Source organism: Chamaea fasciata, unplaced genomic scaffold (assembly GCF_029207755.1).
Source record: "Chamaea fasciata isolate MVZ Bird 193981 ecotype frontalis unplaced genomic scaffold, bChaFas1.0.hap1 SCAF_8, whole genome shotgun sequence".
Taxonomy (NCBI): Eukaryota; Metazoa; Chordata; class Aves; order Passeriformes; family Sylviidae; genus Chamaea; species Chamaea fasciata.
In genome coordinates, this window is record NW_027094093.1 from 20805340 (window position 1) to 20824386 (window position 19047).

Consider the following 19047-nt stretch of genomic DNA (forward strand, 5'->3'; position numbering starts at 1 on the left):
ATGGCTTTGCAAGCCCTGCAGCAGCCCTTTTAGCCACAGTTCATGGCAATGCCAGACGCAGTCTAATAGCAAATATGGGATTCCCGACAGGCTACAGCCAAGTGATACCATAATTCCTGTGAGAACTTTTTTATCATCTAGAGAACAACATCTCATCTTCATCAGTTTTTTAAAGTACAAACAGTTTAGCTATATGTAATTTATCATATAAGCAAACTTAAGGACAACTTTTTTATAAATGTGCATCTCAGTTTGAGTAAATATCAGAATAAAAAGATAGCAGAGATTGTGCTGTGATTGATAATTCTTTTCTTAATGAAGCTATGCTGATCTTCAGTTTTCAAAATAAGCAATTGCCCTAAAATTTAGCAGTATTCTTTGAATGTTGCCATTGAAATGATCTGATGTATAAAATTACTGCAAATTGTCCACCAGAGAGAGCTGTTGCAAAATTTTATTCCAACAGCTGTTGAAAACAATTGTTTCATTACCTTATTATGAAAATTATAGGCACAAATGAATCAAGCACAGTATTTCTGTGCCAAAGAAAATTGTAGGCAGTAGTATCATTAAAGGGCAAATGGATATACCTAAGAAGACATTTGTTTATTTAATTTAATTTGCATACAAATATTTGGAAACAAAAACGCACACACAAAAAAATTCCACACAAACTGCTTCTCTTTATGCTATCAGACTATCAGGAATGGGAGAAATGCTTGAAATTTCACAGAGTGCCTCTGGAGGCTCTGTAGGTGTCAGGGAGGATGTGCAGTACTAATTCTGGCTCTCGTGGGTGAGAGAGGCTCTCTAGTGACTGCATAGCAGAAATGAGACGCACAATGCACTGGCAGCCAGGATGTAATGTAGAAACCTGGTTTACTTCATTGCAAACAAATGGACAATATATATTGTACAATATATAATAAAAATACAGCTGATACAAGTGCCACTAATTAACAAAAAACCTAATGTTAAGACTTAAAAATGCTCATTTTTGGAATATATACACTGCAGTAATAAGCCACAATAAATACATCAAATTTCATATCATTCATAATAAATACTGAAAATATAAATACAGAATACAGTTAATTTGAATAAATTATTACAACGTAAGATCTAGGTTAAGTTCTGTTGAATATTATTGTAGCTTATATTACCCTTTGGCATCTTTGATGTTACAACTTGTTTAAAAAAAGGAAATTAAGGAAATGTGTAGTTCATGAAGCTTAAAATTATTTCCATATACAGATTTTAAGATGAAATTTCTTTCCCTTTGCTTCTTCAAACAGTTTAAAAGCAGCAGTCCAATTAAATATCTTGCTTAACAGTTGAGACCTCCATAAGTTTAGTATGCAAGATCATCTGTAATGGAAAATGTTAAGTATGTAACATAATTATTTTTCTCAGAGATTAATAACATTAGAAGTAATGTACAAATTTTAAACTAATGGCTGCAATTACACATTTTTACTAGTCCCATTTGAATGGATTACCTGTCTGAAAGACCATCAACGTAAGTGCTTCTGAATTTATGCCACAGTGTACTATTTACCACTTGCCAACACAAATTTCAAAAGCAGTTTTATATTCTTGTGGGGATATATATATATATTTGTATGTATACAGAGAGAGATGAACCTGCTAAAAGACAGGGTTGGACTAGACAGTGTGAATGTTAATATAGTCTGTTAAAACAAAACACTTTAAACATATAAAAGGTAAGGTGTTGTTTCTGTTTGTGTTTTTTTTTTTACAAAATTTCTGTCAGTTATATATTGAAACAAATCAAGATAACAAATTGCCATGTTTTATGTTAACAGGCATTAACCAGTACCTATGTATTAATAATTTCATCTGTAAAAGGTTATTACACCAGAATGCAATTTAACTTAAAAGATTAACTTTACTAAGACAATATTACAGGCCGAGGATCTTAGGAACAGTTTTGTAATCTACAGATTTTGACTATTTTTGCACTGTTAAATGTCTAGCGCTTATTTTACATCAAACACTTTTAAAACATATTTCACAAACTACACTTCAGACATATTTCCATAGAAGTGCCTACAATCACTCAATTAAAAGAAGTGCCCAGTTATTAAGCCTTGTTTACATGGGCATTTGAGACCTGAAGTATTTGTGTGAAATGGCTTGAAAAAAATCAGTATGCTTGCTTCTGGTTTTAAGAACCAGCTGCCAGTGCACATGATGATCTTTTCAAGAAGCTGAAAATTGGTGCTGAATCTGTATCTGAGACTCACAAATGGTTCTTTACAGTGATTCCCCCATTACTCCAGCAAGGTTAAACTTCATCCACAATCCAACCCAAAATTTCATTCTTAAGATCATATTTTAGAAGTTTAAGATGGATAAACCTAAAATAATTACCTGCCATAATGTACTAAGCCTCATCTGAAAATGACAAGATAAAATGCTGACAATAGGACATTTTGTCTTTGCTTTTAGCATCTCTTGCTAGCTGAGAAACTGGGTATATGAGAATACATGCCTGGGAGCAGAGTTAACTAAAATGATTTTGAACTTGTCTTTGAAATTGCCATCAGCAAAGAATGACATGGTAGCAATCCTTCTAGGGTGTTGCTTTTTAGTTGTTTTTTTGGTTTGGTTTTTTTTTTTTTTTTTACCCCATGCATTTGGATAAGTCTTTTATTTAATGGCCACCTGTATAACTCTGGTCTGTAAAAAATGTCATTTCCTGTTTCCACTGAGTTCATGTTTGATTACAATATATTAAATAACAGAAACAGTATTTTGATCTAACATGGACAAGCTTGTGGTGAATGTCCATATACTTTTCCATCCTTGCTCAGAAGAGATCTTAATTTGCCTTTTTCCTTCTTTTTTTTAATTTTATTTTAAATATGCCATATTTTTCCCTTTAGGAGAAAAATAATCCTTATCAATCTGCCTCTGGCCTTCATTTTTCTTTTCTTCTAAACTGTTCTTCCTATCCTCCCTGCACTCACTCAAGCGTTTGAAGACAAAGGATTATCTTGATCCTTGTATTAGAACAATGTTGCACATTTGTATCTTCCACCATTTTCTCTATCAAGAAAAGCTAATCCCATCTTCATGGTTTGTTGGAAAAATGAACAGTTAGAGAAGAATGTACATGAGAGACAAACTTTTTTGACTTAGGTCTACTGGACATTCATTCATGAAACAGAAGTGTCATTTCTAAGCTCCAAATTAAAATAATTAAAATAATTGTGCTAATAAAGTACAAAAATCTACCTTTTGCCTTTTTTTTTTTTTCCCCCACACCCAGCCTTGGATGAAAGACTATGATCTCAACTGAGAAGGTGCAACACAGGGCACCAGGAATACGGTTCTTCAGTCAGTGGGACCTTCTGAGGGGCCGGTGTCTGCCTAACCTTAAAGACAGCAATTTTAACTGTTAGAATCACAGAATGGCCTGGTTTGGAAGGGACTTTAAAGACCATCTAGTTCCAACTGCCCCTGCCACCCACTAGATCATGTTGTTCAAAACCCTATCCAACCTGGCTTTTCAAGATCTCGTTCTCAGCACAAAGGACAGCAGCGTTACCCTTGTGCTCGATTTTAATGAAAAGTCTTACTGTACCACAGATTTCCCAGAGACCAGCAGGAAGGTAGCAAGGTAGGAAGGAAGGAATTAAAAAGAAAACACTAAGGCTACAAAACAGGTGTTATATAAAGTGGATGTTCATATAAAGTAAAATTCTTGGTATCAGCTATTACAGTAGCAGAAAAGTCCTCAAAGATTTTATAACTTTTCTCCTCAAGTGGAGACAATACTCTGGTACATTTATTAGCCATAAAATTAAAAGCTGCCTTGGATTTAGGGGAGGGAAGAGACTGAAAAGGAAGAACTTGTGAAGAACTCAAGCATGTGTTCACTCAGACATCTTTAAAAGTACACTGCACTTCTTCATCACTTCACAATATTTGTACTTTGGATTTGACACTTCTTGGAGAAAATGGACAATAATTTGCACATGAACAATGATTACAGTGAATAGCAAAATTAAGAATATTTAAAAACCTTGAAACACTGAAAAGGCAAATGCTGAGATTTCTCGTATCAAGGGACACGTAAGTCAACTAGACTCTGTTTTGAAAATAACAGCTTTCTACCATTTTAAAAAAATAGCAATCAGATTTAATATTTTAGAAATAAATTCTATAGAATATATTCTCTGAGTTAATTCTAGATTTTTCAAAGTATTTTACATCAACTGTCCTGCAACCATAATAAAGCAGATGACAGAATTCTCTCTAGTCTCAGTGGGAAAGCATAACACCCCTGAATGCTTAAGGATTTTCCGTATCATCCTCTTCTGTTCCTGACTGTTTCAGGAAATAAAACAACTGGCACAATGAATGTCGGTTTATAAAATTCACGAGCAGTTACAGTGGAGATCCTCATTTAGCAAATGCCTTTGAAAAGGATATCATGGGTCTGTCTTGCTTTATGTTTGAGTAAGGACACCTGCATTGCTACAGGAGCAGCCTAGACAAGGAGTTTCAACTGAGAGAATCCAGCTGGCAAAAGAAGACAACATGAAGAGGATAATGACTGCCTTTTGCTGCCAAGTATGGCATTGCAGGAAAACTACAATCTTGCTGCTCAAATGTTAAGCACTAGATAGGTAAATGTTGTATATTCAACACAGCTTTTATTCTAATTTTTCACTGTGAAATTTACTTTTTAACTTCTGCTCATTAATCGAGTCCAAGGAAAGGAGAGCTCATTTCAGCTGTGTTTCATGTTAGCGAAAAATTTCTGGCCACTTCTAAGCTGGGCTGGACTTCATTTGGAAAGAGGCACAGTCTTCAGTAAAAAAATTTAGTTATGATGCCAAAACATGAGAATAAAAATGGTATTTTACCTGTTCTATAGAATTATGTTTTACCACAGTGTATCTAAATACATTACAAACCAGAGTACAGAGAACGTGATGATCCGACAGGACAAAGGCAAAGTCTCCTCTGTCTGAGCCCAGTACTCTCTATCCAGCGTATCACATTTCTGTCAGGAACACCTAAACTAATAAAAACCTTTATACATGCTCAGTTTTGCATACAAATATTTGTATACGATCTTTAACAAAGCAGCTCTCTCTGTGAAGGTACTGCCTGGGAGGCAGGGAAAACACGATCAGTTTATTAGCACATTCACTGAAATAAAACAGCCAGATCAGTTTAGAAACTGGATCTGGACTGGGATCAGCCAGCAATCTAGTGAGTAACGGCACCACCAACACCAGACAGGAATCCTGCAGCACTTGAACCAAAGGCAGGATCCCACTGTTAACAGAGCAGGGGAGCAGCTGAACCTTATCTATAGCAAGTGATAGTTACTATGGAGTGGAACCAATAGACATAAAATAAATGAATGTCAACTCCAATTATGATTCACTAACAGGGACTTACGTAAATGAAAACCGGTGAAGCTTTACAAATCTAGAATTTTCTGTTCTAAGTGGCATACAACTCAACAAAGAATATTAGAAATTTCTACTGACCAGCTTTTAATTTTAAGGATGTTTCAACAGACATGAATTATAGCTCTTAAGCAACAATTGCAATTGCTGTAATCGTGCCAACAAAATTCTAATTTCATGTCAAACATTAATTAAAACTTCATATATATTTAACAATGCACCTTTTAGCAAGAGAGGTGAAGTTCACTTTACACGCAAAAAGGCATCTGCTTTTAGGTGCTGTTCCAGTAATGTTCTGTGGGGAAAATTCCAGTTTATTTCAAGAAAGGGAAATGCTTTCGTTATGACTCATTTTTGGGAACAAAGCAATATAATCACAAATATATACCGGGCTTCTTAGGAGTGTTTATCAGTAGCCAAATATCTTGGAAATAAAGCTGATAAAAACTATCAGTAAAGTAGGTATTTTCACAAATAATACACTGTGTTGATAAAGAAACAAATACTGCTGGTTATCATTCAGTAACATAATACTTCTACCACACAGAAACAGCCTACCCAAAACGAAAGGACTGATTATCAATATGAATATTAACCAGCTGGGAAATTGGACACAGCATGTATTACTGCATACTAGCCCAAAAAATAACACTGAAATACTTTCCATCCCATGACTTAAGCTTGCTTTTCCTTAAATGTAGAGTATGGTTTTTTGATCTAAAAAAACCATCAAAGTTTAATCAAGTGATGGGAAACTTGACTCGCACCTGATTTCTATATCCTACTCTAGATTGCAGCTAAATTAACCTACCTGTTTTGGTCAGGGTTTCAACTATTTTTTTTCACTCTAGTCAACATACACACTAGAAAAGGCTTTAGCTTTGTTATTTACTGGCATGGATTTGGCTGGGCAACAGGTTTAACACATATTGAAAAAAAGAGAGGCTACTGGGTTTGTTCCTCAGCATGAGTTTATCTCTGTTAGAAGGCTTGGTGGTATTATTAATAATAGCTACCAGGAACTCTCCATGAATTATAAACAGACTTTATAACTTGCTGTAAGAACTAAAGATTTCTTTACTTTGTATCTTGAGATCAAATCTTGATCACAAAATATCATACTGTGTCAAAAGAAAAGTATTATTAGCTACATTATCACTACCTAGTCAATTGGGACTATGTTTTCAACTTGAATCTTTATTCTGCACATTTTACTTTTTGACTCCCAGGAATGAGCTACTTTAAACATGGTGAAACAGTGTATCACAAATGCTTTATATCGTCCCTGCTCCCTCTACCACTCTCTAACAAGGTACTGCTTGCTACCCTACGCTGCAGGGTTTAGAGAATTCGGCTGTATTCATCCGTGATGCCCCAATGGCATGGAACATGCACATCCAAATACTCAGAAGTTTTTACAGATGCTAATATTACAGAGAACTGGGATCAGAAATCTGTGCCAATGGAAATAGTAAATAACCATCATCTCAATACTTAAAATTAGCTGAGAAGTATTTTATAGTGTTAATTACTTACTGTGCTTGCTGATATTATTAAAGGTATTTTTTCATGTGAAAGCACGGGGGACAAGAAAATAATTTCTTATTGCTCAGTAAGGGCATGAATAACAAAGCAAAAGATTTCACTTAACTTTCCCCTGAGAAAAATATCCCAGTAAAGTGTGTGTGGTTCTCCAACACACTCCGAAGTTAAAGAGCTGCTACTGATCCTCATCTACTGTCCTAGCTCAAGCAGAAGAGATTTGTGCTTTTGGTGCTGGTGTTAAGGGAGAGTCCCTCATTTAAGCCAACTGTTTAAGCAAGACCCCTACATACACAGAGACTTGTTACATTTGCCCTTAGAATTATCTTGAACAGAACAATCAATTCTTAAGCACAAAACTTTAAGGACTAGACCATTTCTTTTTAAAAATCATGGGTATTTGCTGTATGGCATTGGAGAATACAGGCACTTACCTGGCTATTCAGCCTTAGAGAAAGAGACTAGAGTGGTCTGTGACTGAGGAACAGAGGCTGTGGAATTGCTGAGCCAGATAACCAACATGAGTGCTCTTTCCCAGGAGATGGAATACGTTGGAAGTTTGGAATCCAGTCCCTAGAGAACTAGACTTTTCAATGCAGTTCATATAAAACATGTAGGACTTCTTGTGGAAACAAGTAAATAAAAAACCTTTCCAGCTACTACATGGAGTAAAAATATTTTGCTAATTTAGCATAAATATGAGAAATCACTTTGCCCAGATTTTATATAAAAACAATTAAGTTAGTTCTTTTTTTTGAAAAGCGTATTTTACATCAGCAGTTTTTCTACTGGAGTACTGTACATGATGTTTTAAAGAGCTTCTAACCAGAAGAGTCACTGTTACAGAGATAAAATTTACACTGTGTTTACATGCACACTGTTAACCATCTAGATTTGACACAGATAAAAACGAAGATGCTGATCCTTATTTTGACAAACAAGACAGGCCTACATTTCAAATACTTGATGTATAATAAATGAAATTTCAGTATCAGAAGAATAAAAATGCTGAAATAGATTTTGAAATCAAAATAAGGCAGTGCAGAATTACCAGTGCAGAGAAAAGCAGGTTCCTATGCCTCCTTTTCTAGACAAAAGCAAGGTTGTTTAATAAATCAAAGGTATTTTCATTCCCATTTCATTTAAAAACAAGTGAATCACAAGGTAATGGATTATCCATATGATGCACATGTTCTTTTGCTTGCAGACTTTTGCAGATACAAAATTTCTGAAGCTATTTTTCCTCACTGAATGGACTGTTTCTTAGTAAGACCAAATGGTACTAAATTTGAGATACAATCAGAAGTCCACAAAAGCCAGGTCTTGTATTCCATAAAAATTTAGGCAATCTGGACACTTCCACATGTTTTTTTCCATGCTTTATTTAAACTTTGATCAGTAAGGCTCTGCTTTTATAAACTGCATACTGACATATTCGTAAACTGGCTTGGGAAAAACGTACAGGTTTTGTTACAGTGAATTTTAAGATCTTACATTGCCTCAGGGTTTGGAGCTATGGCATTTCTCCAGAGAGGTTCCAGTTCCCGCAGTTTGTTACAGTACTGCAAAATGGCACTAAAGTGCGTAAGTATCTGAACCGTGGCTGGGCTGAAGGTGCTGGATGAGCTTAAGCTACTGCTTTGCCATTATATACAAGATCACTTTTCTTTGGGGAGGGGGTACTAGTTCTGGAATGCCACTGATTTTAGTTTTCAATGGAGGATTGTCTACCTTTCTCTATTCTAGAAGACGTAAACGCCCCCTTTCTGACTCTCCTGTTTGTCAAGAGCAGTAAAAGAGAAAATAGTACACTCTAAAAATGTGTTTCAAGATGATTTATCAGAAATGGCATTAAGAAAAAATAAGGAAGAATACAAGGTACTCCAGATGAAAAGTGGACATGCTCTTTGTAAGCAGCTATGGATCTTCTGCTCAAATGAACATGCTGTTCACTTTTACCAAAACATGAATCTTAAACTACCATAAATAAAATACATACAGTACAGAACAATTAAAACTTTTTTTTTTGTACAGTAGTTACTTTTACATTAAACTTACCATCTTTTCAGATATGTTGAAAATTAGGACTCTAAACATGATTATTTCAAAGTATCATTTTTAACAATCTTGCACAGGCCCGACAGTCAAAAACATGAAGCTTTGATTCAGATAGCTTGGCAGGTTTCACACACGTTCATAGGTAGGCTACTCTGAAATATGTTGGGTGTGTTTTTTACTTATCTGTTTAATTTTTATCAAAAAAAGGATTTGATTATTTTTATTTAAATCTTTACATGAACTGTTTTTGTGCAATACCACTGCCAGTGTAGCTTGCGAAAACAAAATGTTTCTGGAACATTGACTGTAGTCCAAGCGTTGTCTACCTCTTAAAAAAGTAAATTTCTAGGAAAACCCAATGGGAGTGAACTTCAACACAGGAAGTCAGTCCTAGAATAATTTTAATATTAAACAGGTACTGTCTCTACCACTGGTGATTTGATGCACTCTTCGTGCAGTCTGCTCTTTTCTGGGAGGTTTAGTGAATTCTCAGCAGGGTGTTCTTGCACGTGACTGCCACCATTCAAAGCTGAAACAAAGCCATCTTGAGAAGGACCTTTCAAGTATGAGTGAAATTCCACTGGCGGGTGACTCGGCCTATGCTCAGTGTACAAACTGTTACAGGGAGCACTGCCATCCCCTTCAGAAGATGAGCAGCAAACAATCACTGAGGGGTTTGCAGAAGGGTAATGAGGGCTGCTAAAAGTTTCCTCTGATTGCCGTGTGTAGTCAACAAACTGTTCTGAAGTCATGTTATAAGGCACCAGAGAAAGACTACCGTTCTTGACAGCATCCCTTTCTGAGTAAGTCTCACCAATCTGGTTAGCAGTGCCAGCAACGTGGTTCTCTATTTGGTAATACAGAGTTGAGGAGTTAGTATAGTATGAGGCATTTTTAGAGTGGTTTTCATGCACAGCAGTTCCATCAGAGTAGCAAAGGACAGAAGGAAGAGGCACCATATCAGCATGGGAGCTCATGCTTTCCACAAAATCATCTGCTTTTTCTTCCTCCTCATCTTCCTCCTCATCTTCCTCGTCCTCTTCATCATCATCTGATTCACTAGGGGCTAAACTCTGTGTACTAGAATCTGTAACTCCACTACAAAAGCTACTCCCATCTTCCTCTTCCTCCTCTTCCCCTGGGCAGTCCAAGTCCTCGGCTGACTGGGAATGCATAACCGCAGCCGGGGATTCAGTTTCAATCTCAAAATTTTCTGCAATTGAATATTCAACTGGATGGGGTCCTGGACTCATGGAACTACTGTGTGCATTTATCTCAGTGTGACAGCCATTGAGTGCTGGAACTTGCTGCTCTCTATTTTTCTCCAATTCAAGTTTCATTATTGTGTGCAAAAAGTGAGTCCGTACACGGATAGGGTTAAATTCGATTCTACCTGCTGTATTGCTACACCCTTCTTTAGTGCAACCGCATGGAAAAGACATACGATCCACCTTTTAAAAAAGAGAATACAGATTAACAATAGGAAGCAAAAGCCTGGTGACATGACAGAGCCTAGACAGCCTAGAGAAATACAAAGGTGAAGTGGGATTTACCTTGAGAAATGCTGGTAGAATTAGTCAGAAAACAGGAACAAAAACTCAAGTGCATTTTCAAAGGTAATCCAGTCAATTCTAGATGTAATAATGTAAGCTCAACAGACTTGGCACAAAACTTCTGCATCTAATATTTTGATTTTTTGAAAATGTGACTGAATCCATGTGTTGGCAAGTTTGATTAGACAGCCTAAGGTCTGTGACTTTCATCTGCACTGTAACACCTAAATATCAAATATGCACAGGAGAACCCCACAACACAATCCAGTACATCTTCCCCACATGTGGAAATGAAAACAGGAACAGCAAAGAGAATATATTATTTAAAATAGCAGAGAAAGTTTAGCTTGGATTTATGAGATGAAAAGAATGCATTCAGGAAGAAAACTCAGCTGCACAACAGCAACTCAGCAAAACTAGCACGAATATCTTTTAGGGAACATTCTGGGACACATACAGCTGACACTATGTAAATGTAAAATATGAAATACCTCTTCAGTCTGCAGAGGAAAAACTTACCTGCTACATTAGCAGATACCTTTTTACTGCCTACATGCAAATTTATCATGCACAGATTTTAAGTATCATGCATGTTACATAAAGGACAGTATCACAAAATGTCATTTATTTTTTCCCACAGAGTTTGGACTACAATTCACATTTGGAGTGTCTGCTAATTGTTTCTAAAATAAAAGGTAATATCCCTTCTGAAATCTGCAGGCTACTTATTCTTTTGTTGTCTGCATCTGCCTATTTAGATAAAGGCCTAAAAGGAGAATGAGGAGCAGAATACTTGCCTAAGAACAAAAAAACACCCTAAGCCGTGTATGTGCCTAAAATCATACTGAAGATATTTTAGGAGATTGTATTGATTGCCCACTAAACACCCTTAAAACAGAGCCTTAAAAAACAGGCTGGACATCCACAAGCGTTATTGCCTAATACGTAATCTGCAACAGTTGTAACTTCAAGAACAGAAAGTACACACATGTGCATGGACACACACTCTTTCCCCTAACCAGACAATTAAATAATGACAATAATGTAGACATTTACCTGACATTTTATGCCTGCAAGACTGCAGGTGCAAGTTTCTGGGTCACAGAACACACGGCAGTCACAGCCACAATCCTCTCTGGACAGGCGGATGGCTCGCAGCTCGTGCTTCTCTTCCACGTCGATCTTCTTCACTCCAGAAGCTCGCAGCAATGCTCGCCGCTTTTTTGTAGGCAGGGGTTGGAGAAAGAAGTACTCATCTACTTCAGTGTTGTCCAGATCAATATCATCATCAGAAATGTCATCCAGAGTCAGTGTATTGGCTTCCTCAGATTCCACCGTACCGTTCTTTGTCATCTGTTGCAAGGAACAATTAACAAAGTCCTTAAACGGCGCTCACACGTACGTCACATCATAGATGTCAGGATGTGAAAAGCATTATCAATGTACAAAGCTGTAAAATATGTAAAATACCTGCATGACTGCCAGAAGGTTCCAAAAAATTATCACAGATTGGGTGACCAGGCATTTCTTTCATGTTTAGCATATGAATTAAATACACTTTTTAATACCAAGTTTGTAATGAAGGTAAGAAATTATCTGCTCTTTATTTACCTAAATTTATTGTTCGCCATTAGCTGCTAGATCTCATGCCTGTCTGAAATTTTAATATTTTCTGTATTGTTTGACAAGATAAATTTTGAGACCTTAATTGATTCCTGTCTCTGAGCTCTCTGAAATTCTTAAATATCCCTTTTGAGACAGCAATGATACCACTGACATAGGTTCAGATTATGATGCATCACAGGTTTGTAAAATGATACATTTTATGTATCACTCCATTTTCTGTTACGCATTTCACATTACACTGGTAAAAAGGGGTAACAGCACCCTAAACAGTTCTGCCTGGCCCTGGGGCAAACAGGAGATTATTTACACCAGGTATTTCAACATATTAGTTAAGGAAGGTAGGAAAAGCAACATTGGAAGTCATCCTTTTTCCTGTACATTCTATAGAGAGAGAGGTAAATCCACACAGGGATTAAACGCATCTTGAATTAGCTGCCTGAAGCTAATACGTTACCATACACACAACTCAGCCTGAATATTTCAATCCAGAATGGCACTCTTGGTTGTAGCTTTTCATTTTACATTGGCAAGGTAAAACTAAGTAGAGTTTGCTTATGTTCCTTTGATTTCTTTGTTTGTTTAATAATAGGGGAATGACCTACCTAAGAAATCTGATTTCTCTAGTTTTATATACACAAGGATCAAACCACTCCTTAAGCAGAACACTGTTATTTAATCTAAGTTTAAAACTGTGGAGGGAGAAAAATTCTGATCCCTGCTTCTGTAATTAGTTGACTATTTTATTCAATTACTGTTCAATAAAAATTAACATTTAGAGCTCTTACACACGAGGTGAATGCTGTAACTGGTCAGCACACAAAGGCACCTACAGAACCATACCAATCCTGTCACGTACTTCTCCTCCTCCTCCTGCAAATCTTAACTACTTTGCTGCACAGCAGTGGAGCATTAAGAACTGGCCTCCAGTGACGTGCTGAATGCCACATGCATCCAGCAGGCTGGAACATCAAATGTGTGGCATCAGCCAGCAGTTTGCTATTTCAAACCACCTCAGCTCCTGACTCCTTTGCAGGATGATTTCCTTGTTGTCTCCTCTTATTTTTTTTTTTCCTCAGCTTTGCCCACATAAAGAACAAATTAATTAGTAAAAGGAAAGAGTCTAACATTTCTCAAAGAAGTAACTGGGTAACTGCATAGGAAGGAAGATTATCAAAAAATACCAAATAAATTTTCCAGGACTTCAGGGGAACATTAAGCTCTCTTGATTGTCATAATATTGTTCATCTGAATCAAACTTGATATGTAGATGAGTAAACTTCCTCATAAACCTAAAGGTTAATGTCATAACCACAGAACAAAGGCCAATGAGTGTGTGAAGCCTTTGGGTGAAATTCAGTCTCACTCAGTAAAACAGGAAAAATGTAGGATGGACCTCCTATTGGAAGTTATTCCTTATGACTTCCCACCAAGGGAACCTACTGTGTCCACAGACCCGGGAGCCTTAACATCACTAGTCTCATGCTAATAATGTTAATTTCAGGAGACTTTATGAATAAGCAGAAAGGATTCTTTTAGGTAATTTTCTCAAAGGTACCTTGTACCTTTCATTTGATAAGATGACTTCTACATCCAGAATTTTCACACTCTGCTGCTGACAAGTCTTTATGCTCCTGTCAGCAGTATTTACATCAAAGTGCTGGTACTAAATGGCCAAAGTGACTTGAAGATGATTTCACAGCCTTTATCTGCTTTTAATTAGAAGTGTTTCTTATTCGGCCCTTTGCTTTTAGCAACTAAAACAATAAACAGTACCTAATACTATGCAAACTCAATCTCAATATATTCCTGTATTTTTATCTTTTTTAAACAGGTTCTACAGGAGCAAATACTTCCTACCCCCCAATTTATATATTTTAATGCAATGCAGTGCAATGTAAAAAAAAAAAAAAATCCCAGGGAAGCTAAAATTGAAAAGCACACTGAAAATGTTACTTGCTATTTACATAATGGTTTTCAAATAGAAAAACCTCTGACTAAACTTCATTCTACTCCATTTTCTCATTTTCTTCATTTTTCTGTAATGTACAGTAATTTTTTATGCAAATCCTGATTAGCACATTTTCATTAACTGAATAATAATTTTGCTGACAAAACTGCTGACACTGTCACCTTAGAATGCCACATTTCCTTTTTTATTCATTTAGAAACTATGTGAATGACCAAGCAGCTCTTCCATCTCTGCAATGAAAAAGCAGCAAGGCCCTGTTTTCTTAAGCAAACAAAACATGCTTGGTGCTTTACAGTGACTCTTCATTAATTCAGCAAGTCCTGGATTTTCTTTTCATGTTTGAAATTTTATTTTTTAAACCCAAGCACATACTCAGGGATGCAACTAAACTGAGGTTAATGGCCTAGTTAAAACAGGAAGTTCTCTGTTGCCTATGTCTTTATATATGCTCCAAATGAAGAGGAATATTCTACTCTGGTAAAAGATTTAACACCAGTAAGATGCAAATAAAGAATGCAAATAAGGCCCTCCTTATTTGCTGAACACTTATGAAGAGATTTTTCAGAAATTTAATAATCTTAATAATCATCCACTCAAACAAGTGACTGGGAAGATGGAAAAACATGCATTTAGAAAACGAGCAGAAAGTATGGCCTGTGTTCCCAAAACAGACTGGGCGGAAGTGAAATAGGCTAATGAAGAAAGGAGATCCATCCCAGCCAAGAGGAGGATGAGGAAAGGATGAAGAGCGAAGCTCCAGTGCATAGAGGCTAAATGGCCTCACCTACTCTTGGAAGGTAAGTAAGATCTGTGATTTTTCTTGATTTACTTTCTAGCTAAGGAAAGAAAAGTGAAATATTTGTGTGCTTGACTATTTTTTACTCACTCCACTGGGGATTCCTCTCTTTGAGCTGATTCCTGGAAGTCAACCAAGGGATCTACAGCTAGTCATCAGTTACACAGCACAATTCACACTTGATGCTCTGAAAATCCTGTGATGTGAGATGTTACAGGTATGACCTCTAGCAAGTGATAAGTCACTAACACTCTACTAGCCTTTGGTTTCCAACCTGTCCAAATAACTTTTTTTGATTTGCCTTTGTCCTGAGTGGTTTTATGCTTGTTCTATGACAGTTCAAATTTTATGACCTTATGAATTTATTTAAGAATCTACTTAGCTATGAAGAAAACTCAAAACAGTTAGGAGACTGACAAAATTAATTACAAATGTGAGGGTCGTATGCACTTCCTCAGGCCCTGAGACACAGAAGTGATGAACTCACAGTTCAATCTACAGAAAAAATGCTTAAAGGCATTTCTTCAACTTGGAGGGTGCCACTTTGCTCTGCACAACTACAGAAACAGAGATGTAGTATCACAAAAGAAGGGAATGTGCAGCACAGAAGCTCAGTTAAAGTTCTAAATATTGTTCGCTTTTAATTACAGGATCCATCTGAAAAAGAGCCAAAAATATACGCAATGCAATCCATGACACAGAAAAACAGAAGTTCTGCCACCAGTTTTGAAGTGGCAGAAGGAACACACTCCCTTTCCCTGTTCTTCTTTACTCAATTACAGAGTTTCTTTTCTCTCCTATGTGTATTCAAAATGACAGCATTATTGGGAAGCTGGCCCCAGGAGGGTCAATGGCACCCCAGGGAGCCTCAAGCAAGTGTGGCCATCAGGTCAAGGGAGGTGATCCTGCCCCTCTGCTTGGCCACATCGGGAGTATTGTGTTCAATAAAGACAAGGAGCTTGTTCTGGAGAGGGTCCAATGGAGGCCACAAAGATGGTTTGGGGTCTGAAGCATCTCTCTTGTTAGGAGAGGCTGCGGGAGCTGGGTCTGTTCAGTGTGGAGAAGAGAAGACTGAAAGGGGATCTCATTAATGCACATGAATATCTCAAAGGGGGTGCCAAGAGCATGGTGCCAGACTCTTATCAGTGGTGCCCAGCAGCACAACAAGGAGCAGTGCACATAAACTAAAACACGAGAAATTTCATCTCAACATGTGGAACAATTTTTTTACACTGAGGGTGGCAGAGCACCGCAACAGGCTGCCCAAGGAGGACATGGAGTCTCCCTCTCTGGAGACATTCCAAACCCACCTGGACACATTCCAGTGTCACCTGCTCTAGGCGAGCCCTGCTTTGGCAGAGGCTGTTGAGCAGATGATCTCCAGAAGTTCCTTCCAACCCTAAAAATTCTGTGATCCTGTGAAAACTAGCCAGGATTTGTTCTGACTAGCTAAACTGATATAGCTGGTTAATTTATCTGACACATTTCTTCTTTAATGAACATTCTTTGGCATAATAGTACAGACATACAATCATAAAAATTGGTATACTGCAAACAAAAACATTTTAGTATCAAAATGTAGTATAAATTAATAATTTAGTATAATTAGTATAAACTTTTTCTTACTTTTTCCCAAATTCACTCAAGTTGGCCAAGAAAAGAAGCTCTTTCACTTTCTGTACCTATAATGTTACCATTCCCTTCTCTAATAGGCTGTTGGGCTTAGAAGATTCATTCTCTTCTTGGCATTTCCAGACTTCTGCTGGACACCCTGCTGAAGGCTAACTCGCACCACTCTGCTTTTATTTTCCTCTCTGTAGAAAACAGGGAGTAAACAACAACATCCCTGTAAAGCACTTGTAGGTACACAGCAATAACAACTACAAGAGCACTTGGTATAATCAAACAAAAGTGCATCTTCAGTTAAATTAGAAAACCCCAGGAAAATGGAGCTCATAGAAGGCTTTGTTTAACACACACACTTTGGGCCCATATAGCTCTGACACTGTTCATTTATATTAGGGCAGAGATCCAAGTCTTAGACAAGTTTTACCTTTAACTTTAGAGAATTGAGTTTTTCCTCCCTTAGATGCTCTCTCAACATCTCTCGGTGAAGCCTCTCCTGTTCCATGGCAAACTCCCCCAGCGTATACTGGCGCACGCTGTTGTGGCGAGTGGACATTCCCAGCGTACTTCCTCCTTGGCTGGGAACACTGGTGAAGCCTTGCCTTCTCGTGAAGTAATATACAGTAACACAGTTAAAATGGACATTTTTTGTTCTCTTCCGCTTCTCTCTCTTCAGGATTGAAGACGCTGGAACAGAGGCAGATTTCAGTGTGAATGGCAGTCAGGTAGCAGATGTGTTAAGGTAAAGGGAACTGCATAAGGGACAATATCTGACTACACAGACACCGTATTCCAAGGTGAGAATAATGAGAAGATAACATTAGAAGTATTTACCATGGGTGCAAACCTAGAAGCCACTAAAAGCTCCTACAGTCATGAACACCACTGTCTACTTCAGAACAGAAATACTTGGCCAGGAAGTTTTTCTTTCCCATCATGTCATAAAAATGTTTTATCATTTTACCAAGGAAGCGAAATGAAGAAATCAAAGGTAACCGCACCAGTAAATCTCGCAAGTTAGAGACTCACACAAACCTTTGAATCCTCATCAGTATACCTGAGCATCTACAACACAGGGTTGGTGCTCACAGTAATCTGGTTTAGATCTTAGCAGTGGAACTCCTGACAGAGCTGCTTCACTGGTAGGAATGGCAAATGCTGCAATGAAAGCATTTCTGTTTTTTAAAATCTGTCAACCTCTTTGTGGTAGAAGTACTACTTTCATACTAATGGCTAAACATAAATAAATTACCCTTTTTATTCACACACTACACATTAACATTAACAGCTAAATGAAGCTAAGCAGAAGAGTCTGCGAATTAGTTACTCCCAGGTGAAAAAAAAAAAAAAAGTCATCTCTGATAAAAATCAGATACCATGAATGGGCTTTTACACTACATGCATTTTTGCCCATGTGTGTGCATCAAAATTTAGAACATGAATTTCATGCACTGCCATATGTTTATGCCTAAAAGTTCCATCAGGAGTCTCTCAGTAAAGACTGCAGATGTCATGGGCTGTCTTAAAAAAACAACTAATGCATGTCTTCAATTTTTTATAGTTCTTATCACTTTCAGTAACTGAATTGTCAACACCATACCATCAACGTTGTTTGTTTGTGGGGGTTTTTTGATATATCACTGATTAAAACTGTGTCAAAATAGAATGAAGCTGAACTTCACAAAAATGTTGACATCTGGTAACTGCACTGTCACTGGCACTGTAAATTCAGCACTGGATTGAAGACATGGATAAAGACAATGTGAGAGCTCACATGCATTCGTTGTAAATGCCTTTGAAGTTTGTGATGTTATTTATTAACATTACAGTTCTAAGTCAGACAAATTATATGACAATCTCTAATTAAGCATGAGTGTAAACATTCAAATACATGGGATTACTTTACCTGGAACATACTATCTTTTGGTAGAGCTCATTAAAGGGCAGAGTTAAGGCCCTGTGAAGAACTCCATGGTCATCTCCTGAATGCTACTGTCAGGAAGAGTTAAAATATATTCATATTTATGTGAATGTTGTTTAGAAGAACAGATCTGGCAGAAGCTGCAGGAGTTTACAGGACTGTATTTGATTACTCAAAAGCACAGATTAGAATGTCAGCAAGGAGACATGAAAATTGTGACCACCTCAGCTACCAAGGACACGGAAAGAAGCACAGTCAGCACTGCAAAGCACTGTGTTCTTGCTCTATTACACTTCCTAAAAATCTCTGAGCAGAGGGCTGCCTTTATGTGAGCTCAAAAATATTATTAGATATTAAATGGAAATGTTGAACATTTTCCAATGTCAGGGAAAAACTGCTGTATAACTGATTCAAACCCTTTGCTTCAAGCCAACCAGAACAGAACTACCACCTTATCAAGAGTCAGGGGCATTTTATTATTTTGCATGCACTGTACCTTACAC

General features: G+C 37.2%; 1 protein-coding gene across 5 annotated transcripts in view; it reads right to left on the reverse strand.

Moving 5' to 3' along the window:
* Nucleotides 1–514: 514 nt before the first annotated feature.
* Nucleotides 515–19047, reverse strand: part of CSRNP3 (cysteine and serine rich nuclear protein 3) — a 96559-nt gene continuing 78026 nt past the window's right edge. For all 5 annotated transcript variants that reach the window (XM_066190020.1, XM_066190019.1, XM_066190021.1 and 2 more), the window contains 4 exons: nucleotides 17051–17310; nucleotides 11663–11959; nucleotides 7430–10504; nucleotides 515–1368 (listed from right to left, as the gene is read on the reverse strand). In XM_066190020.1, the coding sequence (XP_066046117.1) occupies nucleotides 9461–10504; nucleotides 11663–11959; nucleotides 17051–17310 (1601 nt within the window). In that variant the 3' untranslated portion in view covers nucleotides 515–1368; nucleotides 7430–9460. The remainder of the gene's footprint in view (nucleotides 1369–7429; nucleotides 10505–11662; nucleotides 11960–17050; nucleotides 17311–19047) is intronic.